The sequence below is a fragment of the Mandrillus leucophaeus genome, unplaced genomic scaffold (genome assembly GCF_000951045.1).
Source record: "Mandrillus leucophaeus isolate KB7577 unplaced genomic scaffold, Mleu.le_1.0 Scaffold138, whole genome shotgun sequence".
NCBI lineage: Eukaryota > Metazoa > Chordata > Mammalia > Primates > Cercopithecidae > Mandrillus > Mandrillus leucophaeus.
Genome location: NW_012101343.1, coordinates 5,639,411 through 5,656,558, shown reverse-complemented (window position 1 = coordinate 5,656,558; position 17,148 = coordinate 5,639,411). Strand labels below are relative to the sequence as shown.

The window sequence follows — 17,148 nt, the reverse complement described above, 5'->3', positions numbered from 1 at the left end:
CTGAATTCCTATAATATATAGAATAATATAATAATACATAATAATAAAATATAATAATTATATAATGTGTTAATATATTATGTTAACATATCTAAACATATATAAAACATATATAATCTATATTATATGTAAAATATATGTTAATATAATTAATTTGAGGATAACACGTGGAGACAAATGGTTCTAGTCTGCATGTAATACATATGCAATATAAAATAAATTTCATAAGAGGGCACAAAAGTACATGTTTTGGGTGCTTTTGTGAATGGTTTAAATTTTTCACTTCTTGCCAATATGAGAAGTCTGTATATTGACATAAACCAACATAGCCAACAGATCTGATTTTTCTTATGTCAATCTTTGTTTTTTGAGATGGAGTCTTACTCTGTCACCCAGGCTGGAGTGCAATGGCAGGATCTCAGCTCACTGCAACCTCTGCCTCTCAGGTTCAAGCAATTCTCCTGCCTTAGCCTCCCAAGTAGCTGGGATTATAGGTGCATGCTGCCACACCCGGCTAATTTTTTTGTATTTTAGTAGGGACAAGATTTCACTGTGTTGCCCAGGCCGGTCTCAGGCAATCCACCTACCTCAGCCTCCCCGAGTGCTAGGATTACAGGCGTGAGCCCCTGTGCCCAGCCTGTCAATCTTTTAAATTAGCCTTTTTACCTTCTACAGTATTTTCACATTGCTTTCTTTAAATATTTTTTTCAAGTTACATTTTTCAATTAACAGATTTATTTTAAAATATTGATAAAAACATCTTACTAGTATGATTTTTCCAGAAATCAGATAACAAGCCTTCTTATATTTGTGTATAAAAGATTACTGAGGCTGAACCAAGACTTGAATGAACTAGTCAAGACCTTCCCACACATAGAATGATGTGCGAAGCCTATGCTGAAAATCAAACTAGGCTTCAGCAATTTATTCTAATTACTGAAAAGGCCACCAGGGCTTTACAATTTTCATAATGCACAATCTGGGTAATTTAAAGGAAAAAGAAATTAAATAGTTTGTGCCAAGGTGAATTTTATTTTGGGCCTAATTTGTATTACACTTCAGGAATGTGAGCAGAAGGCAAATATTTATATCAGATGGGAAATGTGACATTTTAAATAGTCAAGTTGCTTGTATAATTTTGGCAGCTGGGAGGTTTACTGATTAGATTCTGTTGTTATTGTTTAAGCAACAGATTTGTCTGGGGCAACAAGGAAGTGGTTTGCATCTTGTTTTTCTACCACTGACTTTATTTGTTCACCCCATAAACTCTCATAAATATTCTCCAAGATTTAGGAGCATGATTCTTTTCTGATATTTGTTTTATCATTTGGCAGCCCAAGTGGAAAGATTGGAGACGGTTTTTCAGTGGAGCCAGTTCTGTTAAGCAATGGTATTAAGCAGTTTTCTGAGGTTAGCGTCTGCCACAGAGTTTTGTGCACTGTGTTTATTTGATATCAAGTTAACCTGTTCTTCCTTTTTTGAATTTGAGATAAGGTAGTTAACCTGGTGACTGTCAGGCCTCAGACAAACTGGCCCAAACTTTTACCCAGCATGATTATTGTTTGGATCAGTTATTAGTTATTGTGCTGAGACCATTAGAATAGGAAGATTTTCTGTTCATCTTTATTTTTATGCTTCTTCAGTGGGCCTAGCCCAAGTAGCTCAAGAGACTTTTTTTTTTTTTAATCTACTTCTGAGATTCATGCTGTCTTACACACATCTCTTGGCCAGTGGGTGTACTTATGCTGTGACTGATTGTATTGCTTGAGAATGGGCACTGATTCCTGCCCAAAGGTTGGCAGCCTTGTTTGATTTTTATTTTCAGGTTCTCCAGTACTGTACTTCTGCCTTAGTCCATTTATGTTGCTGTAAAAGAATACCTGAGGCTGGGTAAAGAAAAGAGATTTATTTGGCTCGTGGTTCTTCAGGCTGTGCAAGAAGCATGGAGCCAGCATGTGCTTCTGGGGAAGCCAAAGGGTAGTCACATGTGCAGAAACTGCATGACGAGAGAGGAACTGAGAGAGAGGGAAAGAGGTGCCAGGCTCTTTTCAACAGTCAGTTCTCTTGGGAACTAAGAGTGAGAACTCAGCGAAAACTCACTCACTCAGGAGAGAATGGCACCAAGCCATTCCTGAGGAATCTACTCTCAAACCAAGCACCTCCTTCCAGTCCCTACCCTCCAACATTGGGGATCAAATTTCAACATGAGACTTGCTAAGGCCAAACAAACCATATCCTAACCATAGCAACGTCCAGTCATTTTTAGTCCATTAAAGGGATTAATTGCCATTAATGAGCAAGTGCATACAAGTGATGACATTGGTTACCTCTTTTTTTTCTTTTTCTTTTTTTAAAAAGAGGTATTTCTTAATTTGCAACTTTAAGCAGCTTTAGGCTACCCCCGAATGACTAGGGACTCTTATTCAACAAATATTTAAGAACTGTGGCTGAAATCTTGGTTCCTCATCCTTCTCCAATGCCTTTAAATAGTTGATTTTTGTAATTTATCTAGCTTTTCTAGTTGTTGATAGTGGGAGGGTTGGACTGACATTAGCTAGACCAGCAGACTCCTGAGGGTGTGGTCTGGGAATCCCTCAGAAACCCTGAGGTTGGCAGGTCATGTGTTGATGTTTGCACTGAAGTTGGAAAAGCAATGATGGGTGAAGATGCTGGCACCTTAGTCTGAATCAAGTTTGTGGCACCAAGTTATACTAGCAGTTGTCATCTTCACTGTCACAAATTTATAATAAAAAACAAATGCCAGTTTTCATTGAAAATTTCTTGATGTAAAAATTATTAATTTTATTAAATCTTGGTTCTTAAGTATACCTCTTTTTAATGATTTTTGTGCCAAAATAGTAAGTGTTCATATGGCACTTCTGTTACATACTGAAATACAGTGATTGTGGAAAAACACTTGGGTGATTGAGTGGTGTGCTGAACTAGTTTATTTTTCTCTTTCATGAATCACCATTTTTATTTGAAAGAATGACTGACAAACTGTATTTCTCAAAAATGAATAAAATGAACCTGTCTCTTCAAGGCTAATAACTAATGGTATTCATTGCCAATGATAAAATTGGCAATGCATCAAGTGAAAATTAGATTTTTAGAGAACTTGTATCTAGTACTGTGAGCTTGACAGCTTCTCAATATTTAAAGGCTTCTCTGGCAAAATTGGTGATATTAACTAATGTGATTTTTATACTGTATAATGAAATATGTCAAAATTTGGAAGATCTACATAACACAGTGAACCAGTATTTTCCAAATGACCAATTAATAATGTTTACAAAATTATACATAGGAGAAAGATCCATTCAGTGTGCAAGATAGACCAATGGATTTTAATGTAGCAGTACAAAAAGTTCACTGACATGTTTTCAGAATGCTCATTGAAAATAACTTTTGAAAAACTTTATCAATTTTCAGATGGTGGTGCAGTATCAAAGAAAAATGTCCACAACTATATAAAAAGACTATTAAAATACTCCTCCCCTTTCCAACTGCCTATCTGTGTGAGTCTGGATTTTCTTTACTTCAACTAAAAAACAGCATATTTCAAAAATTGAATGCAGAAACAAATAGGGAATCCAACTTTCTTCTGTTCAGCCAGATATTATAACAGATTTGAAAAAATGTAAAATAATGCTTCTCTTCTCAATAGTTTCTGTTTCTAGAAAATAGACTTTTAATAAAAATACTTATTTTAATATATAACTTGATTATTTGTAATGATTCTAATATACAAATATTAGAACACTTGTCAGTTTTAATTTCTAATATGGTGAGTGTTGATAGACATAACCCATATAAACAAAAGCTCTTTGGGATCTTCAATCATTTTTAAGAATAAGAACTACTGAACGAGACTATCATAGCTGGAAGCTCTATTTAGAAATGGCCTGGATGGCTAAAGTATTTTTTATCTATATCCTTTTTGTATTAGGATGCCCAAACTTTCAGGAAATTTTGGCCGTTTTATGTGGTAACAAATGAACACACTGGTTAATTTTATAAATATGCCAGGCAGATTAAATATTATTGTATATAAAATTTCAGATGTCAAGTAGATTGCTCACTTTGTAACACTGTATTAGATTACATGGCTATAGTCTTTGACTTTCTGATCATTGACAAAATACAGAGACAAATGGCATGAATAGCTACTTTTTAAATAGTAGAATTTCTAAACATATGGTTGAGAAAGAAGATATTAAAATACTTCAACCAGTCTTGCCGTCCAACCTCAAGATTCATTTTTGAAAGTGTCCCTGACTCTATAATGCCAAGATGGTGGCATTTCATTAAGGTGAAAACAAAGCCTTTGGTTGTTTTAGAAACAACTAATATGATCAGATTAAGTCTCTTAAAGCATTTCTGTTTTAGAAGGTTATACAGAGAACTTCAGAAATTTCATTTCCTACCATGAGTGAATACAGTATTTTTTTCTCCTGAGAGAATATGAGTATATATATAACCCACCCACGATTGTAAAATGGCTGAATGATTGCAGTAGTTTTCTTTATAACATATGCCTTGCCAAGCTCTTCTCATTCATATTGTTTTTGCCCTTTTATAAATCTGTCATCTTTAGAGTTAGAGCCATTCAATTTTTTCTTGATTATTCTTTGATTGATTTTATATATGAAAGTCTTATTCCTGTAATGTTTAGTTTTTGAGGGTAAGGGCTATACTCATTTTACATCATCCACAACATCTTATTGGCAGGCAGACTCTTGATACTTGCTGTTCAGTTTAAAAGTTGAGGTGTACACAATTCATTTTCTATCTCCAAGTATTTGTTGAGAATTCGCTATGTATGAGGTGCTGTGTTAGGCACTAATAGATATGCATTGGTGCATTTCGCTTTTACTCTGAAGAAACAAATGACAAGAATTTAAGACATGGAGAATACTGAGTCTTGTCATTTTGAAAGAATTGTTCCCATGGCAGTAGAATTATTATGAAAGAAACCATTTTTGTTGAAAATCCTACTTTCTTGGCAAATAGGTTAGAGAAGTGAAGTTTCAGTAAAGAAACTGCAGAGTTATCCTCCTCGCTGCACAATACTGTCAGCCAGAACAATGATTTTAAATAGCCCTGAAAGCAGAATTGATTTTGATTTCACATTTGAACTGATGTTTGCTCTGTCAGCCAGTGGTCAGGTATATAATGGTTTTCATGTTGAGAGGCCCAAGCCTTTCTCTTGTTGCTTTCCTTGTTGGTGGGTCCCTCACCAGATTTGTACCAGTCCTAGGCTGTTACACGAGGATGCTCAGTGAGGATTTGGCTTTGAACTCATAAATAGGTGCATTAGAAAACCAGTCTTCCCACCAACCTCATTGAATTTTAAAATGTTGTTTCTCTGGGTATGAAGTGTTTGGGAAATGTACTTAATGTTGCCTAACCATGCTAATGTGTTATAGTAATGACATTTCTTGGTTCTGAGTTTGAGTGTTTTATTTGATCCAGTAAAATAAAATATGTAATGAAAATGCTTGTTTAAAAGAAGTTCGTAATGTGGCATTGTAGGATAAGAGCATGGGCTCTGTAGATAGACTGCCCAGCTCTGCCCTTTTTAGCTGTGGGATCTTGAGTGAGGCTACTGTCAGTGTTTAGAGCTCATTGCTTGTAGAACAGGAAATAATAGAGCTTTGGGAGTATTAGCAGAGCTAAAGCATACAAAATGATGAGTATGTAAGTGTTGGCTATTATTATTGTTTTTATTTCTGCTAATTAATGAAATCATAGTCTAAAATTTCAATAATTAGCCATAGCAGAATTACCTTCTTTGTCATTTCCCCTCCACAATTCTATTTCCAGGCTGTCTGTTTTCTCTGTTGCTGGAGTCATAAGAATTTTGTAATTATATTTTTTTGTGTGTGAAGGGGATATCTATAGTGTTGAGGGATTCATTTCAAATAAGTTTCAGTTTTTGAACAGCAATACCTGCTCAATTATCTCCCTATGCATGCTGCCATTTGCAGCAGTCAAGTCATGCCTGTTATTAATTAATCACTTCCATTGAGAACTTAATTAGTGCCTTAATTAGGATCATCCTTGAGAAGTGGGCAGCATCATCCAGAGTCGCCTCCAAGTTATTGGCTAGTTCTAGCAAGCCCTTCTGTTCCTATGAAAACAGGCTGAGGAGGAAACCTGTTGTGCTTCTATTTGTTTTTTTGTCCTCCTTGAAGAAAGCTGTGGAAGATCATCAGTTGTCTGTGATGTATCCATGTACTGTCACACATGCAAAAATCAAGAGACATATCCGTTTATAATAGGTCAATCAGAACTCCAAGATTGGTTATTGAATTCTTGAGATTGTGCTTAACAAGCAGGAAACACATTGCTGTTGTTCTTTGCAAGTGTTGAAAATTAGACCATGCATTCTGAATATGACAGAGTATTTCATTTTTCTGCTGAAAGTTAAAGTACTTTCCTTCTGGCATTACTGTTTTTTAATATATATTTTTGAAATATTGCCATATTGTTACAGGATGAAATCAGCACTCCATTTTCTTTCTCTTTATCCCTTCAAGAAAATATGGGAAAATGAAGCAAAAGTAACATCTTACCACCTTATTTCCTATAAAAGTAGAAATTGAGTTGAGAGTAAAAGGGACAGTCTGGTTACTCCAAAAACAGTACTCCTCCAGACATTTTTGGGGGACTCTTAAGTTTGCAACGATAAAATAAAAGTAAATGCACTAATGGCTTCTATTATGAGGAAAGGGCAAACCCTTGAGTCCAGTTCCCAAAGGGGGACAGGCATTGTGAAATGGACCTACTTTACATGAGCATATTTGCTTCATTTTCTTTGACTTCTGGGCATTTAAATGATTTAGGTAAATTGTGAACTTGGCGAAAGGCTCAATTGAAATATTTTGTATCCAACAGATTTGCTGCTACTTCCAGGAGAAGTGGAGCAGGCTGCAAGCACCAGCATTCCTCCCTGTATCCCTTCTGTGGCCCAGCCTACCACCTGTGAGGTGAAGCAAAAGCCCGCTGTAAAAAGAATGGACAAACAGACGGAAGAGGTACTCTACAGGGAATTCAGTCATTCTCTACACTGCCTTGATTTTGTAATTCATCCCTTCAAAGAAATGCTGTATACTTTTGTATTTGTCTAAGATTTGGGAAAATATAAAATTCAAGTTGCTTAATTGGTCCCTCTCACAGCCATCTATCTCAAATGCATACATTTCTTTTTAAACACATAGCACAATTATGTTTTTACGTGGAAACCATTTTTGTTTTACAATGTATGCCGTGCTACAGATCTGTGCTACCCAAGGACTACACATAGAAAGGATGGACAGTTTTCTTGCCCTTTTTAGTCTGAACAGGCCGTTTTTATTATTATGGATAAGGTTCTATAAACTTTTGAATTAGTTAAGGTAAGGCCAGGCTTCTGTAACAGAGAATCCCAATAATAATTCAATGGCTGAAAAGAGATAGATCTTTATTTCTCTTATTTAACAGCCTATATAGAGCCCTTAAAATGAGCAGGTGGCTCCTTTTTGGGGGGTCATTAGGGACCCAGGTTCCTTCTTTCTGGATGTCCATTATATTTTAGGACATCATCCTCACCTGCGTATTCCAGGTCAGGTCATCATCATACCTGGAGGGCAGAATAGAGGAGCATGGGGACAGCATGTTTCCCCAAGGCTTAGGACTCAAGGTCCTTAATTTCTTCTGCTCACATTCCATTGGTGACCACTTAGTCACATGTTCCTACTAGCCACAGGGGAGGCTGAGAAATGTCACCTAGCTATGAAAATGGAATCTATGGCATATCTTTCGCAAATGTGCAACTTGAAAGTCATCTTTTGCTATCATTTTGCAGCTCTTCTACATATGCTTAATAAACTTGCATCAATAGAGGCTGTTGCTAGCGCTGGTAGTGACCTTTCTCACCCTCCTTACTGGAACACAAAGCAGGATCAGGCACAAGAAGTTGTTAAGGGCTCTTTATTATTGCTTTCTAATAAAATCCTTAGGGTCTTTTTGGATTATTTAATCAGGAGGTACTAGTCTTGTTACTAGAAGATATTCTGTTATAGAATTAGCCATTCAGTCAGAAATAATCCACACATTTCACTTTTAAATTACCACTTTCTAATAAGTACTTTTGTTCACTGACATCATGAAAGTATATCCAGGATGCATGCAGGCTTATAATAAACTCCCAAATTGATTACCGGCTAAACTGTTAGGGACAGTCACTTTTCAATATGCTTTTTGAATTATAGATTGCTCTCTCTGAGTTGTAAAAAGCTAAAATTATAAGGCTATTTCTAGAAGGAATAAGTTTTTTTTTTTAAGATTTGTTCATGCTGTTGACTTCACTTGTGGCCATACAAGTTATTGGACCAGCCAGTAGACATGGCACCTAGTACTTTTATAGAAATACAATTTTATTTCAGTACAATTAGAGAATATATATAATCTAGTACCATTATAGAAATTGTTACAAAGTGATTTTAGTTAATGGGTTAAAAAAACTGAATGATTAAGCATTACTTCTATTTTCTTTAATTTGCCTATGTGGTACTATGAATGAAAACAGAATCTATCAAATAGCAGTATAATTCAAGTTGAGACCCCATATATGATGGTGTGTTTAAGAGGAATATAAATTTCTTACCAGAAATGTGGACATTTAAAAATGTTGGAATCAAAATGATACAAGCCACAGATGAATAACTTTTGCTGTTTTTTGAATATCTGAAGTAATATCTTGGTTGGGAATTTTTATTTCTAATTCCTATTTTTTAGAGTAACTTTTCACAACCATCTAGAATCACAGTATAGGTTGAACATTCCAAATGGGAAAATCCGAAATGCTCCAAAATTTGAAACTTTTTGAGTGCTGACCTGATGCTCAAAGGCAATGCTCATTGGAGCATTTTGGATTTCAGATTTTGGGATTAGGGATGCTCAACTGGTATATGTTCTGCAAATATTCTAAAATCTGAAACCCAAAATACTTCATCCCAAGCATTTTGGATAAGAGATACTCAACCTGTACTGTACCAACTCTGCTTTGGTTTGATAACATTCATCTTATTTTAAAGCACCCAGAGCTAGTAAAAGAATATAATCATTAGTTTATAGCAAATGGGTCCTGAAGGGCTTACTGAAAGGCCATTTTGGGATTAGAGATGATAGTTTCTTTCTGTGATTTCAATCTGAAAAGCTGAAAATATATTCTGGATGTCCTTCCTAACTTTCTCTTAATCGCCTATTAAGAATCCATCAACTTTCTGATATGAATGGGACCAACTCAATGTTTTACCTAATTTAGTTTTTTTATTTTTAAATTAACATATAATAATTGTATATATTTATGGGGTATAGTGTGATATTTTAGTACATATATATGTGTATGATCAAATCAGGGTAATTAGCATATCCATCACTTCAAACATTTAACATTTTTTTGGTTCAGATTTTTTCCCTAATTTTACCACATGCATAATTATGTATAGAATTATGTGTATAGAATTATCTTGCCTTAGTTACTCCATTTTGATGAACTTTGGAAGTTTGAAGCTGCTCTACAGAACAAATAGAGTTGTTATTAGGAGGATAAAAAATTGTGATACCCACCCCCTCCCCCTGAAAACTGTAGAAGAGGTCATAGAAGAACCTTGTGTGGTATTTTAATAGGAGCTCTCCTGTTTGTCCAATTCATAATGGTACTCTAAAAATTTTCTCCTATAAAGACAGTTTATTTACCATATTACTTTGTATGGTAGCCTACAGCTAAATGCTGCCATTATTGGTTTAAGCATTAGTTTTATTTTCTTTAATTTGCCTATGTGGTACTATGAAAACAATCTCTCCATCAACAGTGCCTCTATTAGAATAAGTCACATGAGCAATTTTAAGGGGACTGAAAGTTTTCCAATACTCCACAAATTTTATTCCCTGAGAGGCTACAGAAAGGTTTCAATTAGATTTGAAATTAGACACCTGAAATCCACATATTTCTTTCAGCTCCTTAGGCAAAAATAACAAGTTAATAACTTAATTCATAGTTGTTTTTTGTTTGGCAGCAGGGGACTTGGTGTTCCATTGCACAAAGTCTTCACTGAAGTAAATCATAATTTCAGTTTGTAATCTAAAAACCTTGGCTTTGAACCCTAACACGAACTGAATTGGAAAGAAGAGAATTTCCAAAGTATGCCACAACAGCCAGTAACTGAAATATATACATAGAAATGCAACCTTTCTGTATTTGAAAAGCTGTCCCATCCTGGCTAACACGGTGAAACCCCGTCTCTACTAAAAAAAATACAAAAAAATCAGTCAGGCGTGGTGGTGGGCGCCTGTAGTCCCAGCTACTCGGGAGGCTGAGGCAGGAGAATGGCGTGAACCCGGGAGGCGGAGCTTGCAGTGAGCCGAAATCGCGCCACTGCACTGCAGCCTGGGCGACAGAGCGAGACTCCATCTCAAGAAAACAAACAAACAAACAAACAAAGCTGTCATTTAGAAGATCACAGTGATATCTTGTGAATTGCAGTGTGCACCTACCTAGGCTCACTTTGAATCACTTATGTGTCTCCGGTCTTGGAAGACTAAATTCACTCATGCATGTCATCATAAGCTTACGTAATTAACATGCAAAGTCAGAACTAGTGCCAAGCTCAGTGCCATGCATATAGTAGACATACAGTAAACATTTATTAAATGAACAAATAAATAAACAAACCTCACCACTAAATGGGAGTGATTTTCTGGTATACAGTAATAACATGGTTGGGGTCATTCTCTCTTTTCTATTTGTTCATTCACATCAACCTGTAAACAGGTTTAAGTCTTTCCTATCCTTAACAAAATTAAACAAAACAAGGAAAACAAGCTTCCCTTCATCTTGGACCCCTCTTTGGCTACTGTCTGTTCTTTTTTCTCTCTTTTAATCCAGAATTGAAAAGCTATTAGACTCTTCAGTATACTGTAAAATATCCTTGGCTCCAGTCACCTGCCTGGATGTTTTCAGAATGAAGGCACCAATTGCTTTATGATTGCCAAATCCAGGGGACACTTTCCAGTCTTCCTTTTAATGGATCTCTCTACCATGTTTGACCTTATTGACCTTCCTCTGGCACTCTTGCTTCATTGGTTCTCACTTCACTTTTCTTCTGTGATTCTTTACGTATTTCTCAAATTGTGTTTTCCCTGACTCCTTTGGGTTTTCTCTCCATCCATCACTTATGAGTTGGTGTGCCTTAGGGTTCGGTGCTTAACATACAGTTCCTCACAGCCTACATACTTGAATCCATCTTCATCTTCAAATTGACATCTCTAGCTTCAGACCTTTTTTTTTCAGTTTCAAGTTTGTATATTCAATTCATCTAGATTCCTTCAGGTACATTCAAATTAAACTGTGCTTTACCTGCTTCCCTTTCTGCATTCTTCCTTTTCTTACATTTCCATATTCAGTCACTTATTGAGTGCTGCCAATTTCACTTTCTATGGATTTTTCAAGTCTCTGCTACCAGTCCCCTGTTCTCATGATGTCTTATTGAACTGCTCTAGCAGGTTCTTGAGTACTCTTCTGGCTCCAGGCTTATCCCGCTCAAATCTACCTTCTGTTTAACCTTCATAGTGATCTGTCTCATATAATTTCCAACAGGGCAGGGCAATTTTTTTTTTTTTTTTTTTTTTTTTTACTCCAGCACCTGTCTCATTGTAGGTGCTTAATAAAAATTAAATGGATGAAGGAATTTATCTGAAATGCATAGATGACCAAGTGTCTTCCCTGCCTTCAAAAAATTCTTCAGTGACTTTTCATCATCTCTAGGATGATTTGGCACCATATTTATCTCTTGCCACTCTCCAACTTACACTTTGTGCTCTGACAATGTTGACCTACTTTCAGACTCACAAATGCGAAATTCTGCATCTCATTTCCATGGACTGCTCACGGAAACTCCCACTGTCAGCAAAGCTCTTCTCTGTCAACTTGTAAACTAATGTTTACCCTTTAAGAGTCAGCTTAGATATCACCTCTTCCAAGAAGCCTTCTCTGATTACTTCCCAATCCCCTCCAACTTAGTCTGGGTCAGGTATTCCTTCTGTGTTCCTATCACCCTGTTCTTACCACATTTTACTCTAATGATTTGTTTGTGATTTCACATAGGTCTTCATCTTTGTATCCCCAGCACCTAACACAGTGACTAGAATTTAATAGGAATGTAGAGTTTGTAGAAAGAATGTAAAATATCTGAATGATTGCAGGAGGCTATTCCTCTGACATTTCGACTCAGGGCTGTACTGGCCACATTACAGTATATCCCCAAAATGGTTTAGAGTGTCCTGAATGTCATGTTTTGGCATTGCAAATGTGACATTATTACTATTCTTTATTTCTTGCTTTAATATCTCAGTATCTAACTGATTGCCTAGAAAATCTAACAATAGCTACTGTTAATAACCCTTCATTTCTTAGTGAAGAAATTTATATTTTAAGTATATTTTTATACATTGAAGGATATTATAAATGAATCATCTTTGTGTTGACATTATCTTTACTGACTTGCTGAAAACTTTATTTCGTGTTATTGTTATGGTTAGTACCAAGTGACTGATGAAGAAAATCATCATCCATGACAGAGAAGAATGTAAATGTATTAAAAAAAACTTAAAGGAAAATAAGATATTTCCATTTAAGAATACATTTCTACATGTCTAGTCCCATAAGTTTGGATATTATAGCCACAGGGTAGTTTGAGACCTCAGGGAAGGGAGAATCTTAAGAAGGCAATGGGTTGGGCCGTATCTAGAACTAACTCGGCCATGGGAACCCTGATCAAAGTTTAGAAGTAAGTCTGAAATACAGGACTTACTTTAGCTGGGTTGCTAGGATGAGGTAGATAATAAGTGAAGTGATGTGTGGGGAGGCTAGTAAGATTTTCTGGAGAGTGGCAAAACTCAATCAAGAGTAAGAGGCCAGGTGCGGTGCTCATGCCTGTAATCCCAGCACTGCGGGAGGCTGCAGTGGGTGGATTACTTGAGGCCAGGAGTTTGAAACCAACCTGGCCAACATGGTGAAACCCTGTCTCTACTAAAAATACAAAAATTAGCCAGGCCTGGTGATATGCGCCAGTTGTCCCAGTAACTCAGGAGGCTGAGGCAGGAGAATTGCTTGAACCTGGGGGCCGGAGGTTGCAGTGAGCTGAGATTGTACCACTGCACTCCAGCCTGGGTGACAGAGGGAGTGTCTGTCTCAAAAAAAAAAGAAAAAAAAAAGAAAAAAGAAAAATAGAAGAGTAAATGAAGCTTCCGCACTTTCCTCTCTGTACTTCTGTTTCCCTTTTTTGCATTCCTGTATTGGAGAGCACAGCACGTGATACTGAAATCATTCCTACACTTCTGTCTTCTCCTTGAAGTTATGAAACCTTGTAGACATAGATTTTGCTATAATCACTTTATGTTCTCAGAATCTGCTATATAATAAATGTTTATTGAGTGAAGAGGTAAGGGGAGGGAGGTGGGAATTGAGGTTATTTGTGTTCTGTAGAGGGAGTTGGGGGCATGGTATGGTGTCACTGAGATTTTAACATGGCAAAGGGATTTGTCTAATTTGAAATTGTATTCCTAACCCCTAAGTGAGAAGTGGGTGAAGACAAAGTGACTGCATCTAGTGGGGATGGCTAGTAAGGTGTAGGCAAGTTTTAGAGGTTTCAAGGTAGAATTTAAAGACCTAGTATAGGGGACATATGCAGGTATAGGCAGCTTGAAGCTTAATAGACATGTGATGAAAGGCCTTTACCCAGGCAAGAAAAGGCAGCAAAATTCCCATCAGACTGAATATATTGGTGGAAACAGGTTCTCCTCCTTATGCTTTGCCAGGATCAGCTAGAATCAGCTCCAGAAGGGGTTGTGGCCAACCAAGCCTGCAGGCCTCAGTACTTACTGCTGAGTAGAGCTGGAGACAGCAAGAACACTTAACATTCAGGAAATGAACATCTTGTGTCATTGTGTGTGTGTGTGTTTCTGCATTTGAGCCATCTAAGCAAGACTGTCCCACTGTCACTTTGGCTGTGTTGATGATAAATTCGATCTCAGAAAGTGATCAAAATCAGCCTTGCGGGCTGATTTGCTTTTTGTATACAGCTGGGTTTTAAAAGCTAGTCCTGGTATTACACGTAGCCTTGAGTACAGTTTTCTAATGGTAGGCTGTGAGAATTGATCATCTTATTTAGAAAAGGTCTTCTCTCCAAAGAGCTATGACTTGGCTTAGTGAAAACTTCAAGGTTGATTCTTGTTGATGTTTCTGTTGAGCAGGTGAGGCTTTATTTGAAGCAGATTACCCTGGATTCAAATATTGCTTCTCTCCCTTACTAACTCTGTATTTTGGGCAAGTTACTTAACCTTTCAGAGCTTTATAAAGTAGGGGTAACAGTGACTACCGGTAGGGTTGTTTGAATATCACTGCTGATGCCATGTGGTTCCTAGTATCAGGGCTGGCACATGGTGGAAACTCACCATGGAAACTCAGTGGCAGTTTTGTCAGGAAAGCACTAAGGTCCTTTCTAATAAAGAGGAAATGAGCACATCTCCAGAAGTTGTTCTCCTGCTGATTTTACTAAGAAAGGATGATAAATGGCTGAGCGTTTGCTATTAGCACTGCACACCTAACTTCAAAACATAACTTGCGGAACAGGTAGGAGATAACTACTCATTATTTTTTCTTTCACCTTTAGTAACAGCAGATAGTTTCTGAGCTACATGCTACATTTTTACCAACATTGCATAAGCCACTCAATGAGATCATCTTCCATGCAAGAATATTTAAAGCTGATTATAGCTTTGGGACATTTTTTCATTCTTGCATAAACCATAGTTTTCAATTATTTCAGCATCACTATACATATTGTAGAGCTACATAGAAGCACTGGATGATTTCATTGTATCACACACCATTTGTTTTTGGAGAGGCTTTTTAGGGTGTGATACAAGAGATTTAAGGCATACTCTTGGTTTGTTGGAAAATATGCTTTTTAATCTGCCCTCCTTTAGGAAGTCTTTAAAACTCACAAATTATGAATAGATTCAAAATTATTACATTTCTTTGTAACACTTTACTTATAGATAAACTAATATTTTTAAATTCTTGGCAGGAAAAAAGAGATCCTGGACTTTTAAATTTAAACTATGTTTCCAGTTTTACTGTTATTAGCCAAGATTTATAGGTATTATCTGAAGAAGTAGATTCAATGTAGTGTACTTTTATCTTTAAAAAATTATGTTTTATTAATATAGATCTTTTTTGGCAAATGGTGAAAATCTATTTAAGGTTGATAAAAAATCTTAGTGTATATTTTTCTCACATTTTAATATAACTGTTGGTTTTTCTGTACGCTTCTCCAGTCCTAACACTACAAGTGGTAAAATGTATAATGAGTGTATGCAAGGGAGACTTTCTGATTCTTGCCTTGGGCAGCATTAGTTAATGATATTCATTCAGATACAGCATGGTATAAATGGGGCATATTAAGAGGCTTAAATTAGGTCAAACTGAATAATTGAATTTATTCCTTTACTTAAAAACAGCTTAATCAGCTGAGAGTGCTGAAGTCTGAAAAAAGGTTTAATTAAATATTACTAGGGAGTTAATTTTCTCAATTTTATCTTCATTTACAATGATTGTGTATGTTTTTTCCTCCTTTGTTACCTTTTATAGATACTTGGAGATGAAGTTCAACCCTTCTCACTTGATGAAGAATTTGACTATGACAATGTGACATTAACCTCCAAGTTTAGTCCTGCAGAGATAGAGACCATCAAAGAGTTATGCAAGCAGAAGAGAAAGGACACCAGCCCAGACTTAGAGGAACCCTGTGACTGATTCACAGAGGCATTTTTTTTTGTGCGTGTGTGCTTATTTTAATTTTGTTCTTATTCAAGCAACATTAGAATAAAAGATAAACCTACTATAATTTCCTTTGTGGAAATTTACATATGTGCACTCATTTATCAAAGTTACCTATTATTAGGGATATAGAGCAATAAGGCCAAGGAGATTGCAGCCCTTACAGAATTCTCTCTTGCCATGTTGTTGCTGCATCTTGTGCCTGGTTGGAGGAGATGGGAGTGGGAAATGGGAACAGGAAGCAGCATCTATGGAGGGATCCATTTTGATGAAAGCATTGCACTAGGTGATGTGAGGTGCTGTACCAAAGGTCAGAAACATGATCCTACTTCCTTGAGAGTCAAGGACAATTGCACATGAAAACACATTGTAGCACATTAGAGAAAAATTGCTAATATGAAGTAGGTCTGGGTCCTAGCTAGGTCCAGAGATAGTGCTATCAATGTGAGTGTTGTTGAGAGATTTGGCTTCTGGAATTGATTGGGAAAGGCTTTACTGAAAAAAGGCATTGAGAATTGATGATATGTCATACATTAAATTATTGCATTTCTTTATTACCATTAAACCATGTGTGATAACAGTTACAAAGTACAAGGATATTGGGGGAACCTGCTGCCAATATTTCAACATAGGTTCTTTCTATTTTCCCTAAGTGTCAGCTGGCTGAGAAACAAAGAGAAAGAGTACAGAGAGAGGAATTTTACAGCTGGGCCTCTGGGGGTGACATCACATGTCGGTAGGACCATGATGCCTCCCTGAGCCGCAAAACCAGCAAGTTTTATTAAGGATTTCAAAAGGGGAGGGGGCGTACGAACAGGGAGTAGGTCATGAAGATCACATGCTTCAAAGGGCAAAAGGAGAACAAAGATCACATGCTTCTGAGGCCAATAAAGATCACAAGGCAAAGGGCAAAGCAAGATCGCAAGGCAAAGGGCGAAGTCAAAAACTCCTGATAAGGGTCTGTGTTCAGCTGTGCACATATTGTCTTGATAAACATCTTAAACAACAGAAAACAGGGTTCGAGAGCAGAGAACCGGTCTGACCTCAAATTTACCAGGGCGGGATTTTTTCTCCACCCTAATAAGCGTGAGGGTACTGCAGGAGACCAGGGCATATTTCAGTCCTTATCTTAACCGCATAAGACAGACACTCCCAGAGCTGCCGTTTATAAACCTCCCCCCAGGAATGCATTCCTTTCCCAAGATCTTAATTATTAATATTCCTTGCTAGGAAAATAATTCAGCTCTATCTTCCCTACTTGC

The 17,148-nt window shown here is 36.8% G+C and overlaps 1 protein-coding gene across 8 annotated transcripts in view; it reads left to right on the top strand.

Annotated features, from left to right (window-relative positions):
- LOC105534671 (chromosome unknown open reading frame, human C11orf74) overlaps positions 1-15,972 on the top strand; it is a 61,103-nt gene extending 45,131 nt beyond the window's left edge. For 7 of the 8 annotated variants that reach the window (XM_011973452.1, XM_011973459.1, XM_011973460.1 and 4 more), the window contains 2 exons: positions 6,901-7,040; positions 15,698-15,972. In XM_011973452.1, coding sequence (XP_011828842.1) covers positions 6,901-7,040; positions 15,698-15,862 — 305 coding nt within the window. In that variant the 3' untranslated portion in view covers positions 15,863-15,972. The remainder of the gene's footprint in view (positions 1-6,900; positions 7,041-15,697) is intronic. The other variant, XM_011973457.1, reaches the window with a different exon arrangement.
- Positions 15,973-17,148: the final 1,176 nt, after the last annotated feature.